The 25,798-nt window shown below is 39.7% G+C and overlaps 1 protein-coding gene across 4 annotated transcripts in view; it reads left to right on the top strand.

The window, feature by feature from the left end:
• The window catches only part of myripb (myosin VIIA and Rab interacting protein b), a 387,218-nt gene that overhangs the window by 349,421 nt on the left and 11,999 nt on the right, over positions 1–25,798 (top strand). For 2 of the 4 annotated variants that reach the window (XM_061965577.2, XM_061965578.2), the window contains 7 exons: positions 8,108–8,276; positions 11,086–11,612; positions 11,780–11,914; positions 14,421–15,104; positions 15,242–15,304; positions 21,321–21,500; positions 21,570–21,731. In XM_061965577.2, coding sequence (XP_061821561.2) covers positions 8,108–8,276; positions 11,086–11,612; positions 11,780–11,914; positions 14,421–15,104; positions 15,242–15,304; positions 21,321–21,500; positions 21,570–21,731 — 1,920 coding nt within the window. Of the gene's footprint in view, positions 1–8,107; positions 8,277–11,085; positions 11,613–11,779; positions 11,915–14,420; positions 15,105–15,241; positions 15,305–21,317; positions 21,501–21,569; positions 21,732–25,798 lie in introns of all 4 variants that reach the window. The other 2 variants (XM_072913491.1, XM_072913492.1) reach the window with 2 other exon arrangements.

The following is a 25,798-nucleotide window of genomic DNA, read 5'->3' on the forward strand; positions in this document are numbered from 1 at the left end:
TAGTGCTGACAAAGAAGTGCGTAAAAGGGACACTGAGGAGAAAGCCAAAATGAAGAACTGTTCTGATGAGCAACGACATGCAGCACCATCTCACATCAAGCCAGGTGACATTGTGCTTTGTCGTCAAGTGAAACAGAACAAGCTCACAACACCGTACAGCAAGGAACCACTCACCGTCACCAATGTGAAAGGCTCCCTGGTGACAGCTGAAGGGAATGGCTATTCCATCACCAGGAAGAGTTCATTTTTCAAGAAGATCCATCTTTTGGCGCAGCAAGATCAATTGCCACCACTCGACTACGACCTGGATCCTGATATTGAAGATAGCAATGATCACCCTGAACCAGCACCTACACCGCCTAGGTATCCAGTCAGGCAGCACATGCATCCTCCAGCCTGTCTGCGTGACTATGAATGGACTATTTAGAGCTCACGGAGATATGCAAAGAAAACATATCCTTTCAATATCTTGTTTAGCCAGTTTGTGTTTATGAATGCATATCATATGTTCTCTATCACCGAGTGATACAGAATGTGAAATGTGATGTTGATATTTTGAATGTCCCCACTTATGATTTAAAGGCAGTCATTTTAGGTTTGTAAGAATAACTTAGTTGTATATGGAACTGTTAATTTCCATTTGATAGACAGGTTGTCTAAAAAAAAGAAGAGTGATGTGATATTTAGATATACGCTGGCTGTGTGGTGACGTCAACACACACTAGTGAAGAAGGTTACAACAGTTACGCCTGATATATGACACAGATGCATGCAAGCGATGTCTATGAGTAAAGCATCCAAATCCATCTAACCGTCTCGTTGTTGAACCAGCAACAAAGGACACATAGAAACATTGCAATAACTATACCTCTGCGTAACATTGTAAGCTTATTAACATTAAAGGAAATAACACACCGGTCGTTCCTCGTCTCCTGCATACACTTCATCATATTCTAGTACGGCAAAAAAAGCATTATCCCCGAGGTGCCCCACTATTGAGAAGGACTGGGTTAGTGCAATAGGTGCTGTCATTGTATTAAGTGTCACAAAAGATACATTGATATGCGGTACAACCAGGGTTTGCAAATAGAAAAGTTTGTACAAACCCCGTTTCCAAAATGTGTTAGATGTAAATATAAACGGAATACAATGATTTGCAAATCCCTTTCAACCCATATTCAATTGAATGCACTACAAAGACAAGATATTTGATGTTCAAATTCTTAAACTTTATTTTTTTTTTGCAAATATTAATTAACTTAGAATTTCATGGCTGCAACACGTGCCAAAGTAGTTGGGAAAGGGCATGTTCACCACTGTGTTACATCACCTTTTCTTTTAACAATACTCAATAAACGATTGAGAACTGAGGAAACTAATTGTTGAAGCTTTGAAAGTGGAATTCTTTCCCATTCTTGTTTTATGTAGAGCTTCAGTCGTTCAACAGTTCGGGGTCTCCGCTGTTGTATTTTACGCTTCATAATGCGCCACACAATTTCGATGGGAGTCAGGTCTGGACTGCAGGCAGGCCAGGAAAGTACCCGCACTCTTTTCTTACGAAGCCACGTTGTTGTAACACGTGGTGAATGTGGCTTGGCATTGTCTTGCTGAAATAAGCAGAGGCGTCCATGAAAAAGACGGCGCTTAGATGGCAGCATATGTTGTTCCAAAACCTGTATGTGCCTTTCAGCATTAATGGTGCCTTCATAGATGTGTAAGTTACCCATGCCTTGGGCACTAATACACCCCCATACCATCACAGATGCTGGCTTTTGAACTTTGCGTCGATAACAGTCTGGATGGTTCGCTTCCCCTTTGGTCCGGATGACACAATGTTGAATATTTCCAAAAACAATTTGAAATGTGGACTCGTCAGACCACAGAACACTTTTCCACTTTGCATCAGTCCATCTTAGATGATCTCGGGCCCAGAGAAGCCGGCGGCGATTCTGGATGTTGTTGATAAATGGCTTTCGCTTTGCATAGTAGAGCTTTAACATGCACTTACAGATGTAGCGACACACTGTATTTAGTGACAGTGGTTTTCTGAAGTGTTCCTGAGCCCATGTGGTGATATCCTTTAGAGATTGATGTCGGTTTTTGATACAGTGCCGTCTGAGGGATCGAAGGTCACAGTCATTCAATGTTGGTTTCCGGCCATGCCGCTTACGTGGAGTGATTTCTCCAGATTCTCTGAACTTTTTGATGATATTATGGACCGTAGATGTTGAAATCCCTAAATTTCTTGCAATTGCACTTTGAGAAATGTTGTTCTTAAACTGTTTGACTATTTGCTCACGCAGTTGTGGACAAAGGGGTGTACCTCGCCCCATCCTTTCTTGTGAAAGACTGAGCATTTTTTGGGAAGCTGTTTTTATACCCAATCATGACACCCACCTGTTCCCAATTAGCCTGCACACCTGTGGGATGTTCCAAATAAGTGTTTGATGAGCATTCCTCAACTTTATCAGTATTTATTGTCACCTTTCCCAACTTCTTTGTCACGTGTTGCTGGCATCAAATTCTAAAGTTAATGATTATTTGCAAAAAAAAAAAATGTTTATCAGTTTGAACATCAAATATCTTGTCTTTGTAGCATATTCAACTGAATATGGGTTGAAAATTATTTGCAAATCATTGTATTCCGTTTTTATTTACATCTAACACAATTTCCCAACTCATATGGAAACGGGGTTTGTATATTGAAGCAAATGTCTACTTCAGAAACAATGTAAAGGATTACAGTCTTGAAAAAAGATGTCTTTTAGTAAAAGTTTGAGCACAATATAAAGTGCTATAGAGCAATGTATATCAAACACACATAACAAGGGGATGATGCATAAATGTTCTATTTAATAACAAAGCCAAAAAAACAACACAGCTAAACTGTCCTCTTTTTATCCTGCCGACACGCACACACACTGTCACTAGCCCTGTGGTGCAATCACAGTTTGAAATCACAAAACTCTTTAACAGCCAGCTCGTTACAATGACAAGAAATAAAAAAAATGGAATCCACTTTACCTTGTTGGCAGCAGAAGGGAGGAGGTGATGGGGAGGAGGCGGTGCTGACAAGGCTGTGGATGTTTGAAACTACACATTGCTTGTCAATTGCTTCCTTTGGACTCATTGAGCTAGCAAAACTCGAACAATGCTGTAAAAAAGCTAAACAGTTAAAAAAGCACACAAAGTAGCAAGCAGTGAGCATCGGAGATCGATCAGCCCGCTCACAATGGAAGTGCTTCCAGGCACAAAATGGATGAAACGTTGGTACACTAAAACATATTTTTATTCGGTCTGCGGTTCGCGAATCGAAAAGTTCCTACAATGATGGGTGCGTAAATCGAGGGTTACATCTTAGCTGTAACTACAACAGAAATAAACATGGCGGACTCATTAAAAAGAAACGAGAAAAACATTTACTATACGGGGATATCTGCTGACGTCGCAAGGTGACATACGTCATAAGACGGGGCTCGTTTGGAACAAGGCACAAGTATTGTTTTAGAAATATCTCACCACCTTTATGGTACCCAAATACACAAAAACAGGTACCAACAGGCAAGAAAAGTGACTTTTGCATGAGATGACCCCTTGAAAAATCCAGTGAATTCATTATTATTATTAAGCTAAGAGGTTTTGTTCAGATAGCTTAGCATATGTTGACCTATGTAGCATCATCAATGTCCAAAATATATGAACGTGGCCCCACATCTGGACAAGCGAGAATGAAACCTGATGTATATACAACACAAACCTCATAGGCACTTGTTTGAGTCTCACAACTTTGTCAGCGCTGACATTTTGTCATCATCCCTCCTGTGAGCAAAAGCATCAAAGCTGTGCTCCCAGGGCCTCCTTCCTGTTCTGTTTCCCCGCTGTTTTCACTGTGTTGTGATCAAAGTAAGCGTGGAATACGCTTGGATCTTTCTTCGGCAGCTCAGCTCGCCACGGGACAGCCCCTGTTTATCAGCTTCTCTTCAAACAAGCCCAATTAGACACACTCGCATGCAAATACGCATTCAAATACGCGTTCAGTGGTCTAAAAATGACACTCGCTCTTATCTCAGAGTTGCATCCCTTGCCTGTAACTGAGCCTTTCTCCTCAGTGTTCCTCAGTGATGCATTTGCTTTCTTTTAGCTCCACCTGCAGGTGAACATTTTTAGAGTCCCGAGTAGAACCAAGCAGTGCTTCTAACAGGATGAAGCTGTCTTAAATGTATATTTTGTTATGCTAATAGTACGTTCCAGCATGCTCATTTTAAAAATTAATTAATATAGTAATTATTATTTTTATGATAAGTTTTATTTCATTTGCTATGTTTTTATTGTTGCATCTTGTTATATGTCAGTCTTTTTGGGGGTCGCGGTGCGTTGCCATGGGGGACGCGTGTGACCCAGGGAGCATGCTTTATCAGTATAATGCTTCAAACCCGCTTTAAAAAGCTCTGCACTACAAAACATGCTCATCGTAGCCATTAATCCTGACTTCCTCATTTTAATAATAAAAATTAAAAAATCAACACAAATTTTGTTTTGTAGGTTAAAGTGTTGTGTGTGTGTATATATATATATATATATATATATATATATATATATATATATATATATATATATATATCCATCCATCCATCAATTTTCTACCGCTTATCCCTTTCGGGGTCGCGGGGGGTGCTGGAGCCTATCTCAGCTACAATCGGGCGGAAGGCGGGGTACACCCTGGACAAGTCGCCACCTCATCGCAGGGCCAACACAGATAGACAGATATACATATATATATATATATATATATATATATATATATATATATATATATATATATATATATATATATAATAATGTTCCTGATTTTTACAGGTTGAGTTTAATTATTTTGTTTTTCAGTATTAAATGGTTCAAGTTGGTCAAAAAATGTTTACCGTTTAAATAAGGATTGCATTTGTTTTTTAACTTCAGGCAAATTGATGCACTTCATTGAATATACAGAAAAATAAGTAAGTGAACTTACATTTGGCTTTCCTACGGTCTGCAGGAGATCTGAATGATGCAACTTTCTGTGGACAATGTGACTTTTTGGAATATTCCACAATTTTCAAAATGTGTATAATGTTTAGTTACGGTAACAGGGGGAGCTCAAAGTAAAGCCGCTGCTCCTCCACATCGAGAGGAGCCAGATGAGGTGGTTCGGGCATCTGGTCAGGATGCCAGATGCCCGTTTAGGGCACGTCCAACCGGTAGGAGGCCACGGGGAAGACCCAGGACACGTTGGGAAGACTATGTCTCCCGGCTGGCCTGGGAACGCCTCGGGATCCCCCGGGAAGAGCTGGACGAAGTGGCTGGGGAGAGGAAAGTCTGGGCTTCCCTGCTTAGGCTGCTGCCCCCGCGACCCGACCTCGGATAAGCGGAAGAAGATGGATGGATGGATGGATGTTTGTTCTTCTCAAGAAAGTTAACTTAAACTGTAGGGATAGGAAGTAACACAATAAAGTAAACACATTTACATTTCTGAATAATATAGTAGTAGGAGTTGTAGTAGGAGTTTATTTTTGGACATGTTAAAACAAAACAAAAGAAAATATATTAAAAAGAAAATCAGAGCAGTACAGTAAGGTGTGGATTAAGAAACAAATACAGTAATTCTTCGTGTATCGCTGTTAATCGGTTACAAACACACTAAATTAATTTTCGCAGAATTAATTGTAAATCAAAGATTTTCATAGCGAGAGCATAAAAGCTGACTTTTATTACACATGTTAAAAATATTACAAAAATAGTTTTTTTTCTCAATTTAAGAACATAGCAAGAGTCCACCCGTTTCTCTCTCAGGCCAACACGGAGGTGCTAATGCATGCTTTTATTTCACGTCGTCTAGGCCAGTGGTCCCCAACCACCGGGCCGCGGCCCGTTTCCGGTCCGTGGATCGATTGGTACCGGGCCGCACAAGAAAATAAAAAAATATTTTTTTTTTTTTTTTTTTTTATTAAATCAACATGAAAAACACAAGATACACTTACAATTAGTGCACCAACCCAAAAAACCTCCCTCCCCCATTTACGCTCATTCACACTCATTCGCACATCGTTTCTTTCTGTTATTAATATTTATGGTTCCTACATTATACATCAATATAGATCATTACAGTCTGCAGGGATACAGTCCGTAAGCACACATGATTGTATTTTTTTATGACTCATAAAAAAATAAAAATACCATCCCCCACTCCCCAGTCCGTGGGACAAATTTTCAAGCAGTTACAAAAAGGTTGGGGACCACTGGTCTAGACTATTGTAATGCCCTGCTCTCTGGCCTTCCCAGAAAGAATATCAGAAGTCTACAAACATTACAAAACTCAGCTGCACGCGTGCTGACGAGGACCAGAGGGCAGGAGCACGTTACACCAGTTTTAAAGTCGCTGCATTGGCTCCCCGTCCGCTTCAGGGTCAATTTTAAAGTCCTATTATTAGTTTTTAAATGTCTTAATGGCCTGCGCCTTTATCTAATTGACCTGCTTTTACCGTATCAACCCTCACGGATCCAGAGGTCCTCTGGCACTGGCCTTTTAGCTTTACCAAATACCAGAACAAAGACCCACACTGATCCGGCATTTAGCCACTATGGCCCCCACCCGTGGAACAGGTTGCCAGAGAGCCTCAGGACTGCAGAGAGCGTTGAACTTTAAAAAAAATAAAATATATATTTTTTTTTAAAAGGCTAAAGACACACCTTTTTAATCAGGCTTTTCACTAACCATCTGTATTTTATTATTGTATTGTCCTTTTTTTTTATCTTAATCATTAATATTTCTAGTATTATTCTCTGAATGTTATGTTTTTATTAACTGATTAATGTAATATTTATATTTTATTTATATTTACATTTCTACAATTATATTGTTTTATACTATATATATATATATATATATATATATATATATATATATTGGGTAACACTTTAGTATTCACCATTAATTTGTTGCTTATTAACATGCAAATTAATAACATATTGGCTCTTAATTAGTCATTATTAAGTACTTATTAATGCCTTATTCTGCATGGCCTTATTATACAACCAGTAAGCCATCAACTAAGAGTCTTCCCTCAATAACCTCAGAATTATTGCTTATTAGTAACCCTAACCTTTATATGTTCCCCTAGTCTTTGTTACTTTAATACGCAACTAATTAATGGTAAATATGTTCCCCATTCTAAAGTGTTACCATATATATATATATATATATATATATATATATATATATATATAATTTTATTGTATTTTATTTATTTATTTTTTTCCCCAACAGCGTTAATTTGAATTTTTCTCCAGTATGTATGTCTCAAAGGTGGCGTTTTACCTCAAATCCTTAGTGCTATGCCATGTTTTGTTTTTGCTTTGTTGTTGTCAATAATGTTTGTATGCGTGTGTACGTGGGTGTGTGTGAATAGTGTTTTCTTTTCTTTTTCTATTATAGTTTTTTTGTTGTTGTTTTTTTGTACAACACTTTGTGCTTGCCACTTGCCTGTGCATGAAAAGTGCTATATAGATAATTTATTTTGACCCAATATATTAATGCTACCTGAGGCTGAGCCAATCTGTGGCCACAATTCTGAACAGGGGGCCCTGGTTGGTTTGCTCTTCTCTAAAACTACTATGGTATTGATATTTTGCTTGAAAATGCCTAATTTAGGACCCAAAAACTGCAGAATAAGAGATTTTTTAAAATCTGAAGTGCGATGTGGCGAGGGACAACTGTAGATAGATATACAATATACCTAATAATAAAAAATAAAAAAACAATTTAGAACAAGGTCAAATGTTAAGCTGCGGGCCAAATTTTCTATCGTTCAAGGTATTTAAAATAAATCCATTTAAATTGTATTAATTAAATCTGTGCAGGACACTTTGCTTAAAAAATATATATATTTTGCAGTTCATTTACATTTTATATCCTGGGGATGCACTGATGGGATTGAATGTGGTTCAGATCCAAACCGGTTTTTAGATTCTTATTCCATCTATAGGGTGCCGTTCTTGTTATTTATGTGGTGCTTACTGTATGTCCCTTTCTGTTTCTTTGTGTATGTGTGTGTATGTGTGTGTGTATTTGCAGCGCTCACGCTCAGCCTTCTCCCTCACCAGTGACGACTCTCCTGAGAAGGCTCCTCAGGACGAGGCTGTCGGCACGTGCGGCAGCTTGCAGGAGTACTCCTCTCTGAAGAGGGAGGCCAAGACCACGTCCCTGCCCACTTGGAAGAGTGTCGACCGGCTGGACAATTCCAGTAATAAACCTTTATTTCATGTATCCCACCGGGTTGGATTTATCGATGTTTGCCGTTTGTTAAGGTGCTTCGTGTGCGGAGCAAAGGTCACAATTTGCGTTTTAAAACAGTATGCCAATAATACAGACATTTAAAAATGTATTATAAATTATAATAAATGTTTTAACTTTATCATGATTCGGAGTTTGTGCAAAAAAACCCTAAGTCTCTTTGACTGCTTAGCCAGCATTAATAGTGCTGAGTACATTAACACAGCAAGTGTAACTAGGGATGGGTCCAGAATTTGGTACTTCTACAATAGGCACTAACCGAATTCACTGTGCCATTTCCCATACCTTTGTTGCTCGTGACGTCACATCCAGCTCAAACACTTGGCGGGCAAACAAGCACTCTGAGTGTACCCAGTTGAACTGCCTCTAGGTAGAGTTAAAAATTCTAATGCCAACAAAGCCAGTATGCCTGATAGAAAACGCTCGAACGTCAAGTAAGGCACTACTTTTTCAAAATGTGCTAGCTTGATGCTAATTTACATTGGATTTGCTATAGAAGTACTACTAATTAGCATTAGCGATTTTACATAGCAATTTCAACGCCTCCAAGTTTTGTAACAAAAACTGCAACCAAGATACACATCACAATCAAAACAGTTCGGTGTGTAACAAATACAATATTTGCACTACGCAACAAAAAACTAGCTTATTAACAAAGGCTACTTCCTAGCGAGGCAACACCCCGTAGTCTATACACTACTGCCATCTAATGTCTTAGAATTGCAACTGCATGCAAAGCCCACTATACTGTATATAAATAAAACTTGCAAATGAAACTCAAAAGTGTAAGAAATCAAGACAACTGGACAGCACTGTTATCATTATCAGCTCACCACAATTATACAAACCCTGTTTCCATATGAGTTGGGAAATTGTGTTAGATGTAAATATAAACGGAATGCAATGATTTGCAAATCCTTTTCAACCCATATTCAATTGAATGCACTACAAATACAAGATATTTAATGTTCAAACTCATAAACTTTATTTTTTTTTTGCAAATAATAATTAACTTAGAATTTCATGGCTGCAACACGTGCCAAAGGGCATGTTCACCACTGTGTTACATGGCCTTTCCTTTTAACAACACTCAGTAAACGTTTGGGAACTGAGGAGACACATTTTTTTAAGCTTCTCAGGTGGAGTTCTTTCCCATTCTTGCTTGATGTACACCTTAAGTTGTTCAACAGTCCGGGGGTCTCCGTTGTGGTATTTTAGGCTTCATAATGCGCCACATATTTTCAATGGGAGACAGGTCTGGACTACAGGCAGGCCAGTCTAGTACCCGCACTCTTTTACTATGAAGCCACGTTGATGTAATACGTGGCTTGGCATTGTCTTGCTGAAATAAGCAGGGGCGTCCATGGTAACGTTGCTTGGATGGCAACATATGTTGCTCCAAAACCTGTATGTACCTTTCAGCATTAATGGCGCCTTCACAGATGTGTAAGTTACCCATGCCTTGGGCACTAATACACCCCCATACCATCACAGATGCTGGCTTTTACACGTTGCGCCTATAACAATCCGGATGGTTCTTTTCCTCTTTGGTCCGGAGGAAACGACGTCCACAGTTTCCAAAAACAATTTGAAATGTGGACTCGTCAGACCACAGAACACTTTTCCACTTTGTATCAGTCCATCTTAGATGAGCTCAGGCCCAGCGAAGCCGACGGCGTTTCTGGGTGTTGTTGATAAACGGTTTTCGCCTTGCATAGGAGAGTTTTAACTTGCACTTACAGATGTAGCGACCAACTGTAGTTACTGACAGTGGATTTCTGAAGTGTTCCTGAGCCCATGTGGTGATATCCTTTACACACTGATGTCGCTTGTTGATGCAGTACAGCCTGAGGAATCGAAGGTCACGGGCTTAGCTGCTTACGTGCAGTGATTTCTCCAGATTCTCTGAACCCTTTGATATTACGGACCGTAGACGGTGAAATCCCTAAATTCCTTGCAATAGCTGGTTGAGAAAGGTTTTTCTTAAACTGTTCAACAATTTGCTCACGCATTTGTTGACAAAGTGGTGACCCTCATCCCATCCTTGTTTGTGAATGACTGAGCATTTCATGGAATCTACTTTTATACCCAATCATGGCACCCACCTGTTCCCAATTTGCCTGTTCACCTGTGAGATTTTCCAAATAAGTGTTTGATGAGCATTCCTCAACTTTATCAGTATTTATTGCCACCTTTCCCAACTTCTTTGTCACGTGTTGCTGGCATCAAATTCTAAAGTTAATGATTATTTGCACAAAAAAAAAAGTATATCAGTTTGAACATCAAATATGTTGTCTTTGTAGCATATTCAACTGAATATGGGTTGAAAATGATTTGCAAATCATTGTATTCCGTTTATATTTACATCTAACACAATTTCCCAACTCATATGGAAACAGGGTTTGTATTTTACTATTAAACAAATGAACATTTATTAACACACACACAAAAGTGCCGAATTTCAAGCTTCTGGTAATTGGCACCAGTTCGGTTCGGATGCCCATCCCTAGATCCGTCCAAAAGACTCAGTTAGGAGGTTGCCTACGGCCATAGCTGTATATGCCAATGTTCGTTGACATGGTGCTAATATTGTTGTCATTTCCCAAACAAACTCCATACATTATTCACCGGCTCACTAAAACGAACGAGAAAGTCCCAAAAGATGTCTTTTTGGATACATTGTGGTCATCTACCTTGCATTTGTAACCGACAGCTTATTTGCTGCCACAAATGAAGCATTTGTCTGGTTCATCCACCAGGTGCGTCCTCGGTCCTCCAGAGTCCAGACGGCAACTGGATCGCCCTCCACAGCTCTCAGCTGTCTCGTCCCAGCCTGCTGACCAAGAGGAAGAGCCTGGTCTTCAGCGTCTTGGAGAAGGAGTCGGGCGTGGTCTCGGCCTACGACGAGATGGGATCTGACTCGGAGGAGGACGAGGAAAGCAGCTGGGGCGCGGCGTTGCAACAGTTCCGACGCAAGCTGTCCGACGAGACGTACTACACGGACTCGCAGCATGACCCCGAGTGGACGTACACGCAGCACCTGCCTGTGACCTCGCCGTCTTCTGGCCAGTACACAAACACGGAGACCCTCAATTCCGACTCGGAGGCGTCGTCGGCGTTGTCCACGTGTCCTCGGAAAGCGCCTCAAAACTTGCTGAGGAAGAAAGGAGCATCCGAAACACACCTGCACCCCTACCACCAACCCCTCTACCACCAACACCTTCACCAGAACCTCTCTCCTTATCCGCTCCTCTCAGGGGCATTGGACGTGAACTTTAACCCAAAGGTGCGTTGACTTAACATTTTCACACAAAAGTAGTAAAAAGTTGGCAATTTATGCTAACCACAATATTAGAAACACCTCTCAGTATGATGCAGCACACTTCCACACCACCGCAATCATGAACACTTTGTAATATAAAATCATATTTGATTCACAATCCACATTTCCAGGTGATGGGGGACAGCAGTGAGGCGGAGGAAAGGCAGAACGACCCAGTTAGAAGGTCACGGCGGCGCAGGAAAAGCAAGAGGGATTCATCAAACGAGAGCAGGTCCGGGAGCCAGAACTACTCACTGTCCATTCAGGTAACATATTGCACACAGAAAGTGCATGAGAATTGCTGTTGTCAAACCATAATATAAATGAAATATATAGAGCACTACAGTACATTGTTTTTTTAATATGCAAACATACACAGGCTGTGAGCAGTGACCCCATTTGATGCTCTTCTTGCTAGAAAAAGTGTGATATTTCTCATCAAAAGTTGTTCGGAAATAATCACTTACAAGTCCAAAATGAAATTAAATGTATTCTCCAAGAATGTTTTTTTCCAGACCCATATAAAAAAACGTGTGTGTGTGTGTGTGTGTGTGTGTGTGTGTGTGTGTGTGTGTGTGTGTGTGTGTGTGTGTGTGTGTGTGTGTGTGTGTGTGTGTGTGTGTGTGTGTGTGTGTGTGTGCGTGTGTGCGTGCGTGCGTGCGTGCGTGCGTGCGTGCGTGCGTGCGTGCGTGCGTGCGTGCGTTTAGGGCTAACCCTAACCCTATACAGGGGTTAGTGCATGTGCTTCACAATGCTAGGGTCCGGGGTTCCATCCTGCGCTCGGGATCTTTCTGTGTGGAGTTTGCATGTTCTCCCCGGGACTGCGTGGGTTCCCTCCGGGTACTCCGGCTTCCTCCCACCTCCAAAGACATGCACCTGGGGATAAGTTGATTGGCAACACTAAATTGGCCCTAGTGTGTGAATGTGAGTGTGAATGTTGTCTGTCTATCTGTGTTGGCCCTGCGATGAGGTGGCGACTTATCCAGGGTGTACCCCACCTTCCGCCCGATTGTAGCTGAGATAGGCTCTAGCGCCCCCCGCAACCCCGAAGGGAATAAGCGGTAGAAAATGGATGGATGGATGTATATATATGTATGTATATATATGTATGTATATATGTATGCATGTATATTAGAGATGTCCGATATTCCAATATTCCAATATTATCCAACTCTTAATTACCGATTCCGATATCAACCGATATATACAGTCGTGGAATTAACACATTATTATGCCTAATTTTGTTGTGATGCCCCGCTGGATGCATTAAACAATGTAACAAGGTTTTCCAAAATAAATCAACTCAAGTTTTGGAAAAAAAATGCCAACATGGCACTGCCATATTTATTATTGAAATCACAAAGTGCATTATTTTTTTATCATGCCTCAAAACAGCAGCTTGGAATTTGGGACATGCTGTCCCTGAGAGAGCATGAGGAGGTTGAGGTGGGAGGGATTGGGGGGGCGGGGGGGCATGGTTGAGGTGGGGAGTAGCGGGGAGTGTAGATTGTAGCGTCCCGGAAGAGTTAGTGCTGCAAGGGGTTCTGGGTATTAGTTCTGTTGTGTTTATGTTGTGTTACGGTGCGGATGTTCTCCCGAAATGTGTTTGTCATTCTTGTTTATTGTGGGTTCACAGTGTGGCGCATATTTGTAACAGTGTTAAAGTTGTTTATACGGCCACCCTCAGTGTGATCTGTATGGCTGTTGATCAAGTATGCCTTGCATTTACTTGTGTGTGTGAAAAGCCGTAGATACACAAAGGCAGTGCCTGTAAGGTATATTGGCGCTCTGTACTTCTCCCTATGTCCGTGTACACAGTGGCGTTTTAAAAAGTCATAAATTTAACTTTTTGAAACCCATCCATCCATTTTCTACCGCTTATTCCCTTCGGGGTCGCGAGGGGCGCTGGAGCCTATCTCAGCTACAATCGGGCGGAAGGTGGGGTACACCCTGGACAAGTCCCCACCTCATCACAGGGCCAACACAGATAGACAGACAACATTCACACTCACATTCATACACTAGGGCCAATTTAGTGTTGCCAATCAACTTATCCCCAGGTGCATGTCTTTGGAGGTGGGTGGAAGCTGGAGTACCTGGAGACCGATACCGATATTTTTGAAACCAATACCGAAAATTTCCGATATTACATTTTAAAGCATTTATCGTCCGATAATATCGACTGTCCGATATCATCGGACATCCCTAATGTATATGTATATATATGCATGTATATATATATGTATATATGTGTGTGTGTGTGTGTGTGTGTGTATATATATATATATACATATACTGTATGTGTGTATATATATATATATATATATATATATATATAATGTATATGTTACTTTACATGCAGTTGGTTTTCGTTCCTCAGCCAAATTTTTTTAGTCCAATGTGGCCCCCAGGGCAAAAAATTTGGACACCCCTGGTATATTCTGTATGTCCGTTCCCTTAAATAACCTAATTTCCTGCTGCATGTAGGATGTGGATCCTCAATTTTCAGACAAATCCTCCCACCATGATGCCTCGCCTTACTCTGCCTCGGATTGTCTCCGACTTAGAGACAGTAGGCGTTCAAAATTGACTAAAAAGACGCCGTCACTCTGGTTTTACTTGAATGATTTATACCATTCATAGACTCATATATGCACCGTGAAGTCTGCACTTGCATTGACGCGTTTAGGAAGTTGTGGATTCCTTTTTGTCAATAAATTGAATGTTTTGTAATATTTTTCTGTTCTGTGTGTGAATGATCGTCCTTTCAAGGAGAGCAGTGGTTTTCTTCTCAATGACTTACTGAAGAGGAGCTTAAGTGAGGACCAGCCAGAATCTGTTAGCACTGTGGCCCAGGACACCATCACACCCGAGCCCCAAGATTTGGACAAAGTTGCACCGAATTCATTATACCCGACTAGCCCTCTTTCACCCAAACACATCAGCTCGGGACCGGCGTCTGTCCCTGCTGAACCCCTGGGAGAAGAACTCCGGTCCAGAATCAGCCAGATGGTCAGGAGTCGCACCAACAGCAGAGAGAGCAGCTCGTCTGAGGAAGAGAAGAAGTGGGCAGCTCACAAACAGACGGATAAAGAAAGTGTCAGACCGAGGGCCAACCAGAAGCCTAAAGAAACGGAAAGGGAAAAGTCCAGGTCCGGTGTCAGATTAAGAGCAAACGAACCCGTCTTGCAAGTGAACGGACAAGAGATTGCGAGGCAGGCTGTAAAGAGTCCGCCTCTGAGCGGGGAAGTGAAGGAGAGGAGATCAGAGAAGAGTTCCGAGGAGGTGGTGGATGACCGGGAGCAGAAGAGAGGAGAGCGGAGGAACAGACAAAACAGAAGGTCGCACCGACGAGACGCGACCAAGGAGGTGGCGGAATGTAGGAGTGGCTCCAGTGCGGCCAGCTCGCCTGCAGTTACGCCATCTTCCCAGGAGGGGGTGCTGTCTGACAACCAGGTAAATAGATGTCTCTTTCTTTCACCCTTCATTCTTTACTGCTAATGTCTGTCCCCGCTCATTTGTGTCTCCTTTCCTCGCTTATTCTGCTCTCCACGGCTCGCTTGTGTGTTTCTTTGTGTGCATGCGTGTGTCAGGAGCAACACAATGACACGGAGCAACAGCAGAGGCTCCAGTTGCTCTCCTCTCTCTTACAGCAGGTGAGAGAAGTCTATGCAGTGAAAACCCTCACTTGTCACGTTGCAGACTTATGTATGCATCACATCTGTTCACCTGGGCAGCACAGTGGTGCAATGGTTGGTGATCTTGCCCCACAATAAGAAGGTCCTGGGTTCCATTATCGGGCTCGGGGTCTTTCTGTGTGGAGTTTGCATGTTCTTCCCGTGACTGCGTGGGTTCCCTCCGGGTTCTCCGGCTTCCTCCCACCTCCAAAGACATGCACCTGGGGATAGGCTGATTGGCAACACTAAATTGGCCCTAGTGTGTGAATGTCAGTGTGAATATTGTTTGTCTATCTGTGTTGGCCCTGCGATGAGGTGGCGACTTGTCCAAGGTGTACCCCGCCTACCGCCGAATGCAACTGAGATAGGCTCCAGCATCCCCCGTGACCCCGAAAGGGACAAGCGGTAGGAAATGGATAAATGGATGGCACTTTATTGAGCAAAACTGTTAATATTCGGCCGCAACCCCGCCTTCCGCCCAAATGCAGCTGTGATAGGCTCCAGCCCTCCTCCCTGTTTACCTGATTTGAATATGACCAAAATATTCCTGCACGACACTCTTCATATTCCATTGTCAATCGTGTGCGTCATTGACAGATGGTGACTCATGTTGCACTGGCGAAACACACGTATAATATCCTGTATGTTTTCCTGCATGCTCACAAGAGAAGCAGGCGACATAGTCCATTTTTGGAATTTTTGTCATTGTACTCTTTGTGATGCTGAGAAATGCATCATCCATTTCTGTATTTTCTTTGGCATTAATATTTGATAGAACGTGTTATTTGGAGTAAAACTGTGGCTGTTTTTAGTCCTCTCACAAGGATATAATTTCACACAAAAAGGAATGTGCTGCTCATTGAACACAATTTTGTATAGGATAATGAATATAACATATTAAATATATTAAAATATATTTCTGATTATTCTGGTAAAACATGTTGTTTATTTAAAAAAATCAAGAAATAATTTTGTGTTAATACGTAAAAATATATTGTTAATTAATTTTCCATAATATTTAGGAAGTACATTATTCAAATTTTTGTTTTATTCTGATTATATTTAAAAACATTTTGTTCATCAATATAAAACAATAATTATTTTATTTTAGGGGGAAAAAAATAGCATTAAACAAGGCTTACTATTTCAATAATACCAAAAGAAATGTATTCTATTTAAATTGTTTTGGAAAAAAGTTTTAGTTTTTAAAAACTAAATTTTATTTTGTTTTGTTTTTATTTTAATTTTGGGTATACTTTGACATAATGGTTACCCTGAAACACTTTAAGATAATAGAATTGAGTGTCATTTTAATGCATTTAAGTTCAGCATGTACATTACACGCAATCCATGTTTTGGTGTTGTTACACGTTGTTGAAAGTCATTTCCAGCAAGTTTTCTGCAAAATTATATAATATATATATATATATATATATATATATATATATATATATATATATATATATATATATATACAGGTAAAAGCCAGTAAATTAGAATATTTTGAAAAACTTGATTTATTTCAGTAATTGCATTCAAAAGGTGTAACTTGTACATTATATTTATTCATTGCACACAGACTGATGCATTCAAATGTTTATTTCATTTAATTTTGATGATTTGAAGTGGCAACAAATGAAAATCCAAAATTCCGTGTGTCACAAAATTAGAATATTACTTAAGGCTAATACAAAAAAGGGATTTTTAGAAATGTTGGCCAACTGAAAAGTATGAAAATGAAAAATATGAGCATGTACAATACTCAATACTTGGTTGGAGCTCCTTTTGCCTCAATTACTGCGTTAATGCGGCGTGGCATGGAGTCGATGAGTTTCTGGCACTGCTCAGGTGTTATGAGAGCCCAGGTTGCTCTGATAGTGGCCTTCAACTCTTCTGCGTTTTTGGGTCTGGCATTCTGCATCTTCCTTTTCACAATACCCCACAGATTTTCTATGGGGCTAAGGTCAGGGGAGTTGGCGGGCCAATATAGAACAGAAATACCATGGTCCGTAAACCAGGCACGGGTAGATTTTGCGCTGTGTGCAGGCGCCAAGTCCTGTTGGAACTTGAAATCTCCATCTCCATAGAGCAGGTCAGCAGCAGGAAGCATGAAGTGCTCTAAAACTTGCTGGTAGACGGCTGCGTTGACCCTGGATCTCAGGAAACAGAGTGGACCGACACCAGCAGATGACATGGCACCCCAAACCATCACTGATGGTGGAAACTTTACACTAGACTTCAGGCAACGTGGATCCTGTGCCTCTCCTGTCTTCCTCCAGACTCTGGGACCTCGATTTCCAAAGGAAATGCAAAATTTGCATGGTTGGGTGATGGTTTGGGGTGCCATGTCATCTGCTGGTGTCGGTCCACTCTGTTTCCTGAGATCCAGGGTCAACGCAGCCGTCTACCAGCAAGTTTTAGAGCACTTCATGCTTCCTGCTGCTGACCTGCTCTATGGAGATGGAGATTTCAAGTTCCAACAGGACTTGGCGCCTGCACACAGCGCAAAATCTACCCGTGCCTGGTTAACGGACCATGGTATTTCTGTTCTAAATTGGCCCGCCAACTCCCCTGACCTTAGCCCCATAGAAAATCTGTAGGGTATTGTGAAAAGGAAGATGCAGAATGCCAGACCCAAAAACGCAGAAGAGTTGAAGGCCACTATCAGAGCAACCTGGGCTCTCATAACACCTGAGCAGTGCCAGAAACTCATCGACTCCATGCCACGCCGCATTAACGCAGTAATTGAGGCAAAAGGAGCTCCAACCAAGTATTGAGTATTGTACATGCTCATATTTTTCATTTTCATACTTTTCAGTTGGCCAACATTTCTAAAAATCCCTTTTTTGTATTAGCCTTAAGTAATATTCTAATTTTGTGACACACGGAATTTTGGATTTTCATTTGTTGCCACTTCAAATCATCAAAATTAAATGAAATAAACATTTGAATGCATCAGTCTGTGTGCAATGAATAAATATAATGTACAAGTTACACCTTTTGAATGCAATTACTGAAATAAATCAAGTTTTTCAAAATATTCTAATTTACTGGCTTTTACCTGTGTGTGTGTGTGTATATATATATATATATATATATATATATATATATATATATATATACACACTGGGACGGTATAGCTCGGTTGGTAGAGCGGCCGTGCCAGCAACTTGAGGGTTGCAGGTTCGATCCCCGCTTCCGCCATCCTAGTCACTGCCGTTGTGTCCTTGGGCAAGACACTTTACCCACCTGCTCCCAGTGCCACCCACACTGGTTTAAATGTAACTTAGATATTGGGTTTCACAATGTAAAGCGCTTTGAGTCACTTGAGAAAAAGCGCCATATAAATGTAATTCACTTCACTTCACACTATATTTTCAATTGACTATTTTTTTTTTACCAATATTCAGTTTTACATTTCAGGTATTTTAACAATATGTGTGCAGTGGCATTAAGCAGCACTACATTGTTCTAATATTATTGTTTTAGTTACCTCCTTTGAGTAAAAAGTGTGAGTGTACATCATGTACAAACGGTGAGTGGTACAAACATGGACAGGCAGGTACAAGAATACTCACTTGTGTATAAGTAATACTCATAAAGATGAGTAATACATGTCTGTCATGTGTGACATACAGTATGTTCTCGTTGTCTATATATATATATATGCTGTCACAAACCAGCAGGACTGCTCTGACTGCTCTTTTGGAAAAAGTGTCTCAGTTCACGCTGAATCACATTCATAAACATCCGATGAGGTCAATACATCTTAAAAAGTCAATGTTGTGATTCTCAGACCTTTGAAGACCCCAGAACATTTATTTCAAGGATATACAATAGTGCTACCCTTCATATGCCTGCTAAAACTTCAATCTTTTTGTGACCATCTTCCTCCATCTTATCCTTGCTCTTTATCACATTATCCGTGTGTGCTGAGAGGGATCAATACAGTCACTGATTAAAGCGTCAGCTCATGATGATTCGGTATTGAGAAAAGATCTGTCTCTCTTACCATGCTTGGTCACTGCTTGTCTATGAACCTATTTACCCCTCAATAAGACATGCAGGATGGAGCATATTTGGCAACACCTTCTAAATGGCTATATCCAAAATTTTATAGACACCCACTTTTAATGTTTACCCTAACAATGCATTTCAGTTTGAAATTATGGAAACGTTAAAATGGAAAATGTATCCACAGCTATAGTCATCAGAATTGTTTACAAAAAGAAATGCGCTGCACATTGAACATCATTTTGTGTGCGATAATACACAATATAATATACTTTAAAAGATGTATACATATATATGTTGTTGTTTTGAAAATAAAAAATGTTATAAAATAGTGTTAACTTAATTTAATTATTGCAATTTTTTTCATTTTTGGTTGTCCTTTATATTTTTAATATAGAAAACGATTGTAATTGTATTTCAATTTTGCTTAGGGTTTTGAAAATGATTTTCTTGTCGTAATATTAAAAAAATATATTGTTTGAATTTTGGGTGTGCCTGTATAGTTTTATACAAGGATAACAGGTAAGTATTTTTTATTTTTTTATTTTAGTTATTTGCAAAACATTTAAATTGAATAATACGTTTAATAAATGTATTACACTGATTTTAGTTTTAGTCTGATCACATTTTAAAAGCATTTTATGTATTCATAATAAACAATTATTTTATTTTATACATAAAATCTGTTATTTGAAAATATTTATTGTTTCAATAATACTTAAAAATATTTTGTTATGTATTTCATCATTAACATTTTGTTATATTAAAAGTTTCTGATTTTTAAAAAATATATATTTTAAATAGTTTTTATTTTATTAAAATTTTGGTTATACATACTCACTTTGACTTATTCTTTAAATAATAATACTACAAAAAATAATAGTAATTGTATTTTAAATGTGCTTAGTTTTTTTAATATATATATTTGTTTTAATAATAAATTAATGTTTTCAATTGTATTTAGATTTTGCGATGATCAAGTTTTGGTTTAAAAAATTTTACTTATTTAAAACATTTGGAGTAAAATGTACTTTCTGTTATGATGACCTGAAATGCTTTAAAATAATGGAATGTCATTTTTTGCATTTTAAATTAAGAATAATTTTTTTAATAATCTCGTTTTTATTTTATTTTAATATAAACAAAAACATATATATATTGAAAAGTTTCCGTTTTTTTTTAATACATGTTAAATAGTTTTTATTTCATTTTAAGTTAATTTTGGTTTTACCTTTATTCAATTTGACATATTTGTAATAATAAATGTAGAAAACAATTGTAATTGTATTAATTTTGCTTAGTGTTTTGAAATGTATTTTGTTTTAATAATATTGGAAAAATATAGTTATTGGAATTTTTTTATAATTATATAGTTTTATATAAGTATAACATGTAAGTGTATAAGTATAAACATTTTTTATTTTTATTTTAGTTATTTGAAAACTATCTTGTTTACATAATACCTTTTAAGAAATATATTGGACTGATTTGTGTCTGATCACATTTTAAAAGCATATTGTTAATTAATAAACAAGAATTATTTTATTTTAAAAAAAAAAAGATATCGCATGGTCATTTGAAAAAAAAGATTATGTTAATAAGTACATGAAAATATATTGTTAAATGTATTTCATTACTTTTTAAAAATATAACTCACGGTTATTTTAAGATTTCTATTGTTATTTATTTATTTAATTATCAACATTTTAATGCATTTTAAGTGTAGAAATATTTTTATTTTATAAAAAAGTTTCACACTTTTTTGAAAATTATTTTTGTTTTGTTTTGATAATGCATATATATAGATAGATAGATAGATATAGATATTTTTTTGGTCATTTGAAATTTTCCGTTTAAATTTTATTTTGGTTAGTGTTTTGAAACTTGATACTTAGTTTAGGAAAGTAATGAAAATGTTAAACGGTAGGTTTAGTAGGTTTACTGTGTCTCTCTGTGTGTGTTTTTTTTACAAATTAAGCAGAAGTACTCGGCGGCCTCTCTCTGCAGCATCACTACAGAAGTGTTGAAGGTTTTGAACGCCACCGAGGAGCTGATTGGCGAGGCGGGAGGGGAAGTCTGCACGCCGTCGGAGTCGCAGAGCGCCTCTAGCAGCTCTGAGAGCAGAAGACTGGACCAAAGGCTGACCAAGATGGAGGAGAATGTAAATGCAAAAGCGTTGTCCTACTCCCAAGTGACAAGTTGCACTTGAACGCATCTCCCCCATGTTTAGGTGTACCTGGCTGCTGGGGCTGTGTATGGCCTAGAGGGGGCGCTGGGGGACTTGGAGCAGTATGCACGCAGTATCAGCAGTGGGACCTCAGACACAGAGCTGGCTTTCCTAGAGGACCAGGTGGCCACTGCTGCTGCTCAGGTCCAACAGTCAGAACTGCAGGTACACAAATTAACATTTTATTTAGGCGTGTCCCGATCATTCGTATCATAAACAACATTTTGCCGTTTAGGTCTACCCAGTTTGTTGCCCAACTCTCCGTGTTCTTCTTATTGCTGAAAAAAGGCCAGCTTAATCCGACGTCAACATACATTGGTAATTGGTTTTGTCAACATGAAATCTAAGAACCAAAATTGTCCCGTTTATGTCAACAAATATTACATTAGCATTAAAGGCCTACTGAAATGCGATTTTCTTATTTAAACGGGGATAGCAGGTCCATTCTATGTGTCATACTTGATCATTTCGCGATATTGCCATATTTTTGCTGAAAGGATTTAGTAGAGAACATCGACGATAAAGTTCGCAACTTTTGGTAGCTGATAAAAAAGCCTTGCCTGTACCGGAAGTAGCAGACGATATGCGCGTGACGTCACAGGTTGTGGAGCTCCTCACATCTGCACATTGTTTACAATCATGGCCACCAGCAGCGAGAGCGATTCGGACCGAGAAAGCGACGATTTCCCCATTAATTTGAGCGAGGATGAAAGATTCGTGGATGAGGAAAGTGAGAGTGAAGGACTAGAGGGCAGTGGGAGCGATTCAGATAGGGAAGATGCTGTGAGAGGCGGGTGGGACCTGATATTCAGCTGGGAATGACTAAAACAGTAAATAAACACAAGACATATATATACTCTATTAGCCACAACACAACCAGGCTTATATTTAATATGCCACAAATTAATCCCGCATAACAAACACCTCCCCCCTCCCGTCCATATAACCCGCCAATACAACTCAAACACCTGCACAATACACTCAATCCCACAGCACCGTTCACCTCCCCAAAGTTCATACAGCACATATATTTCCCCAAAGTCCCCAAAGTTACGTACGTGACATGCACATAGCAGCACACACGTACGGGCAAGCGATCAAATGTTTGGAAGCCACAGCTGCATGCGTACTCACGGTACCGTGTCTGCGTATCCAACTCAAAGTCCTCCTGGTAAGAGTCTCCGTTGTCCCAGTTCTCCACAGGCCAATGGTAAAGCTTGACTGTCATCTTTCGGGAATGTAAACAATGAAACACCGGCTGTGTTATCCGGCACAACAGTCAAGGGGTGCATTCTACGGCGGGGGTGCGTTATCCGGCACAACACCTGCCACAATACACCGCTTCCCACTTACAGCTTTCTTCTTTGCTGCAAATTTGTTCAATTTGTTCATTGAACAAATTGCAAAAGATTCACCAACACAGATGTCCAGAATACTGTGGAATTTGGCGATGAAAACAGACGACTTAATAGCTGGCCACCATGCTGTCCCAAAATGTCCTCTACAATCCGTGACGTCACGCGCAGGCGTCATCATACCGAGACGTTTTCAGCAGGATATTTCGCGCGAAATTTAAAATTGCACTTTAGTAAGCTAACCTGGCCGTATTGGCATGTGTTGCAATGTTAAGATTTCATCATTGATATATAAACTATCAGACTGCGTGGTCGATAGTAGTGGGTTTCAGTAGGCCTTTAAACTCATCATTATCGCTTAGCAGTGTTTGCAAAAGGCAGAGTTGTTGTTTTTTCCTACAGTATGTGGTTGACTTGTCAGCCGTTTTTTCCCCACTCCTTTGTTCAACAACCGCTTATGTCAACAACCGATTTCTTCGACGTGAGTCAGCCAACTAAAAGAAAAATGCACCCCGTGTGTACTAAAGTTGTCCCGATACCAATATTTTTGTACCGGTACCAAAATTATTTCGATACTTTTCTGTACTTTTCGAAATAAACGGGACCACAAAAAATTGCATTATTGGCTTTATTTGAACAAAAAATCTTAGGGTACATTAAACATATGTTTCTTATTGCAAGTTTGTCCTTAAATAAAATAGTGAACATACAAGACAACTTGTTTTTTAGTAGTAAGTAAGCAAACAAAAGCTCCTAATTTAGCTGCTGACGTATGCAGTAACATTTTGTGTTCTGCTTACTTTCTCTTTTAACAAGTTCTATTTACACTTCTGTTAAAATGTAATAATCACTTATTCTTCTGTTGTTTGATACTTTACATTAGTTTTGGATGATACCACAAATTTGGGTATCAATTCGATACCAAGTCATTACAGTATCATACATTGGTCATATTCAAAGTCCTCATGTGTCCAGGGACATATTTCCTGAGTTTATAAACATAATACACATTTTAAAAAAACGAAAGAAGATGTAGTGATGCCAAAAAATATCGACGTAATCATAGTAGTATCGACGAGATACGCTACTCTCCTTGGTATCATTACAGTGGATGTTAGGTGTAGATCCACCAATGGCGTTTGTTTACATTTTGACGCCAGTAATCTACTTTGTGTAGTGAAACATGTTTAGCTATTCCTCGTCCTGCAGGGATGATACTTGTAAGAAACTTACTTTTCAGAGGCGGTATAGTACCGAATATAATTCATTAGTATCACGGTACTATACTAATACTGGTATACCGTAAAACCCTAGTGTGTACTAAAATCCTTTACCTCCCAGTCTCCTCAGGTTGTTGGCGAAAGTCGCAGATAATTGTTTAAGCAATGTATATGTCAACAGCCGCTTTTGTCGACAACCGATTATGTTAACGTGAAGCAGCCAACTAAACAAATGCTCTTTGTTGGTATCAATATCCTTTATCGCCCAGTCAGCTTTCCTTGCTACTGAAACTCACAGGTAATTGTCTAAGACATGGCTGTGTTGGCAACCGCTTATGTCGACAACCGCTTTTGTCTACATAAGTCAGCAACTAAAGAAAGTGCACCCCATTTGTACTAAAATCCTTTCCCACACAGTCTCCTTATGTCGCTGGCGAAAGTCATAAGTAAATGCCCAAGCCACGGCTTTGTCGACAACCGCTTATGTTGATGGGAGTCAGCCAACAAAAACAATGCACCCCATCTGTATTAAAATCCTTCATTGCCCAGTTTCCTTATGTTTCTGGCAAAAGTCGGAAGTAAATGCGCAAGCCATGGCCGCGTTAACAACCGCTTATGTCGACAACCGCTGTTGTTGACACCAGTCAGCCAACTAAAAATGCACCATGTTTGAATGAAAATCCTTCATTTGCCAGTCTCCGCATGTAGCTGGTGAAAGCCAGGAGTAAATTTTTCAAGCAATGGCTGTGTCATCAACCGCTTACGTCGACAACCGCTTTTGTCTACATAAGTCAGCAACTAAACAAAGTGAACCCCATTTGTACTAAAATCCTTTCCCACCCAGTCTCCTTATGTTGCTGGCGAAAGTCATAAGTAAATGCCCAAGCCACGGCTTTGTCGACAACCGCTTATGTTGATGGGAGTCAGCCAACAAAAATAATGCGCCTCACCTGTATTAAAATCCTTGATTGCCCAGTTTCCTTACGTTGCTGGCAAAAGTCGGAAGTAAATGCGCAAGCCATGGCCGCGTTAACAACCGCTTATGTCGACAACCGCTGTTGTTGACGTCAGTCAGCCAACTAAAAATGCACCATGTTTGAATGAAAATCCTTCATTTCCCAGTCTCCGCATGTAGCTGGTGAAAGCCACAAGTAAATTTTTCAAGCAATGGCTGTGTCGTCAACCGCTTACGTCGACAACCGCTTTTGTCTACATAAGTGAGCAACTAAAGAAAGTGCACCCCATTTGTACTAAAATCCTTTACCACCCAGTCTCCTTATGTCGCTGTCGAAAGTTGTAAGTAAATGCCCAAGCCACGGCTTTGTCGACAACCGCTTATGTTGATGGGAGTCAGCCAACAAAAACAATGCGCCCCATCTGTATTAAAATCCTTGATTGCCCAGTCTCCTTACGTTGCTGGCAAAAGTCGGAAGTAAATGCGCAAGCCATGGCCGCGTTAACAACCGCTTATGTCGACAACTGCTTTTGTTGACGTGAGTCAGCCGACTAAAAAATGCACCATGTTTGAATGAAAATCCTCATGAGTCTCCTCATGTTGCTGGTGAAAGCCACGAGTAAATGTGCGAGCAACGGCTATGGGTGACAAACCGCTTATGTCGACAACCGTTTTGTCGACGTGAGTCAGCAAACTATAAAA

Source organism: Nerophis lumbriciformis, linkage group LG07 (assembly GCF_033978685.3).
Source record: "Nerophis lumbriciformis linkage group LG07, RoL_Nlum_v2.1, whole genome shotgun sequence".
Taxonomy (NCBI): Eukaryota; Metazoa; Chordata; class Actinopteri; order Syngnathiformes; family Syngnathidae; genus Nerophis; species Nerophis lumbriciformis.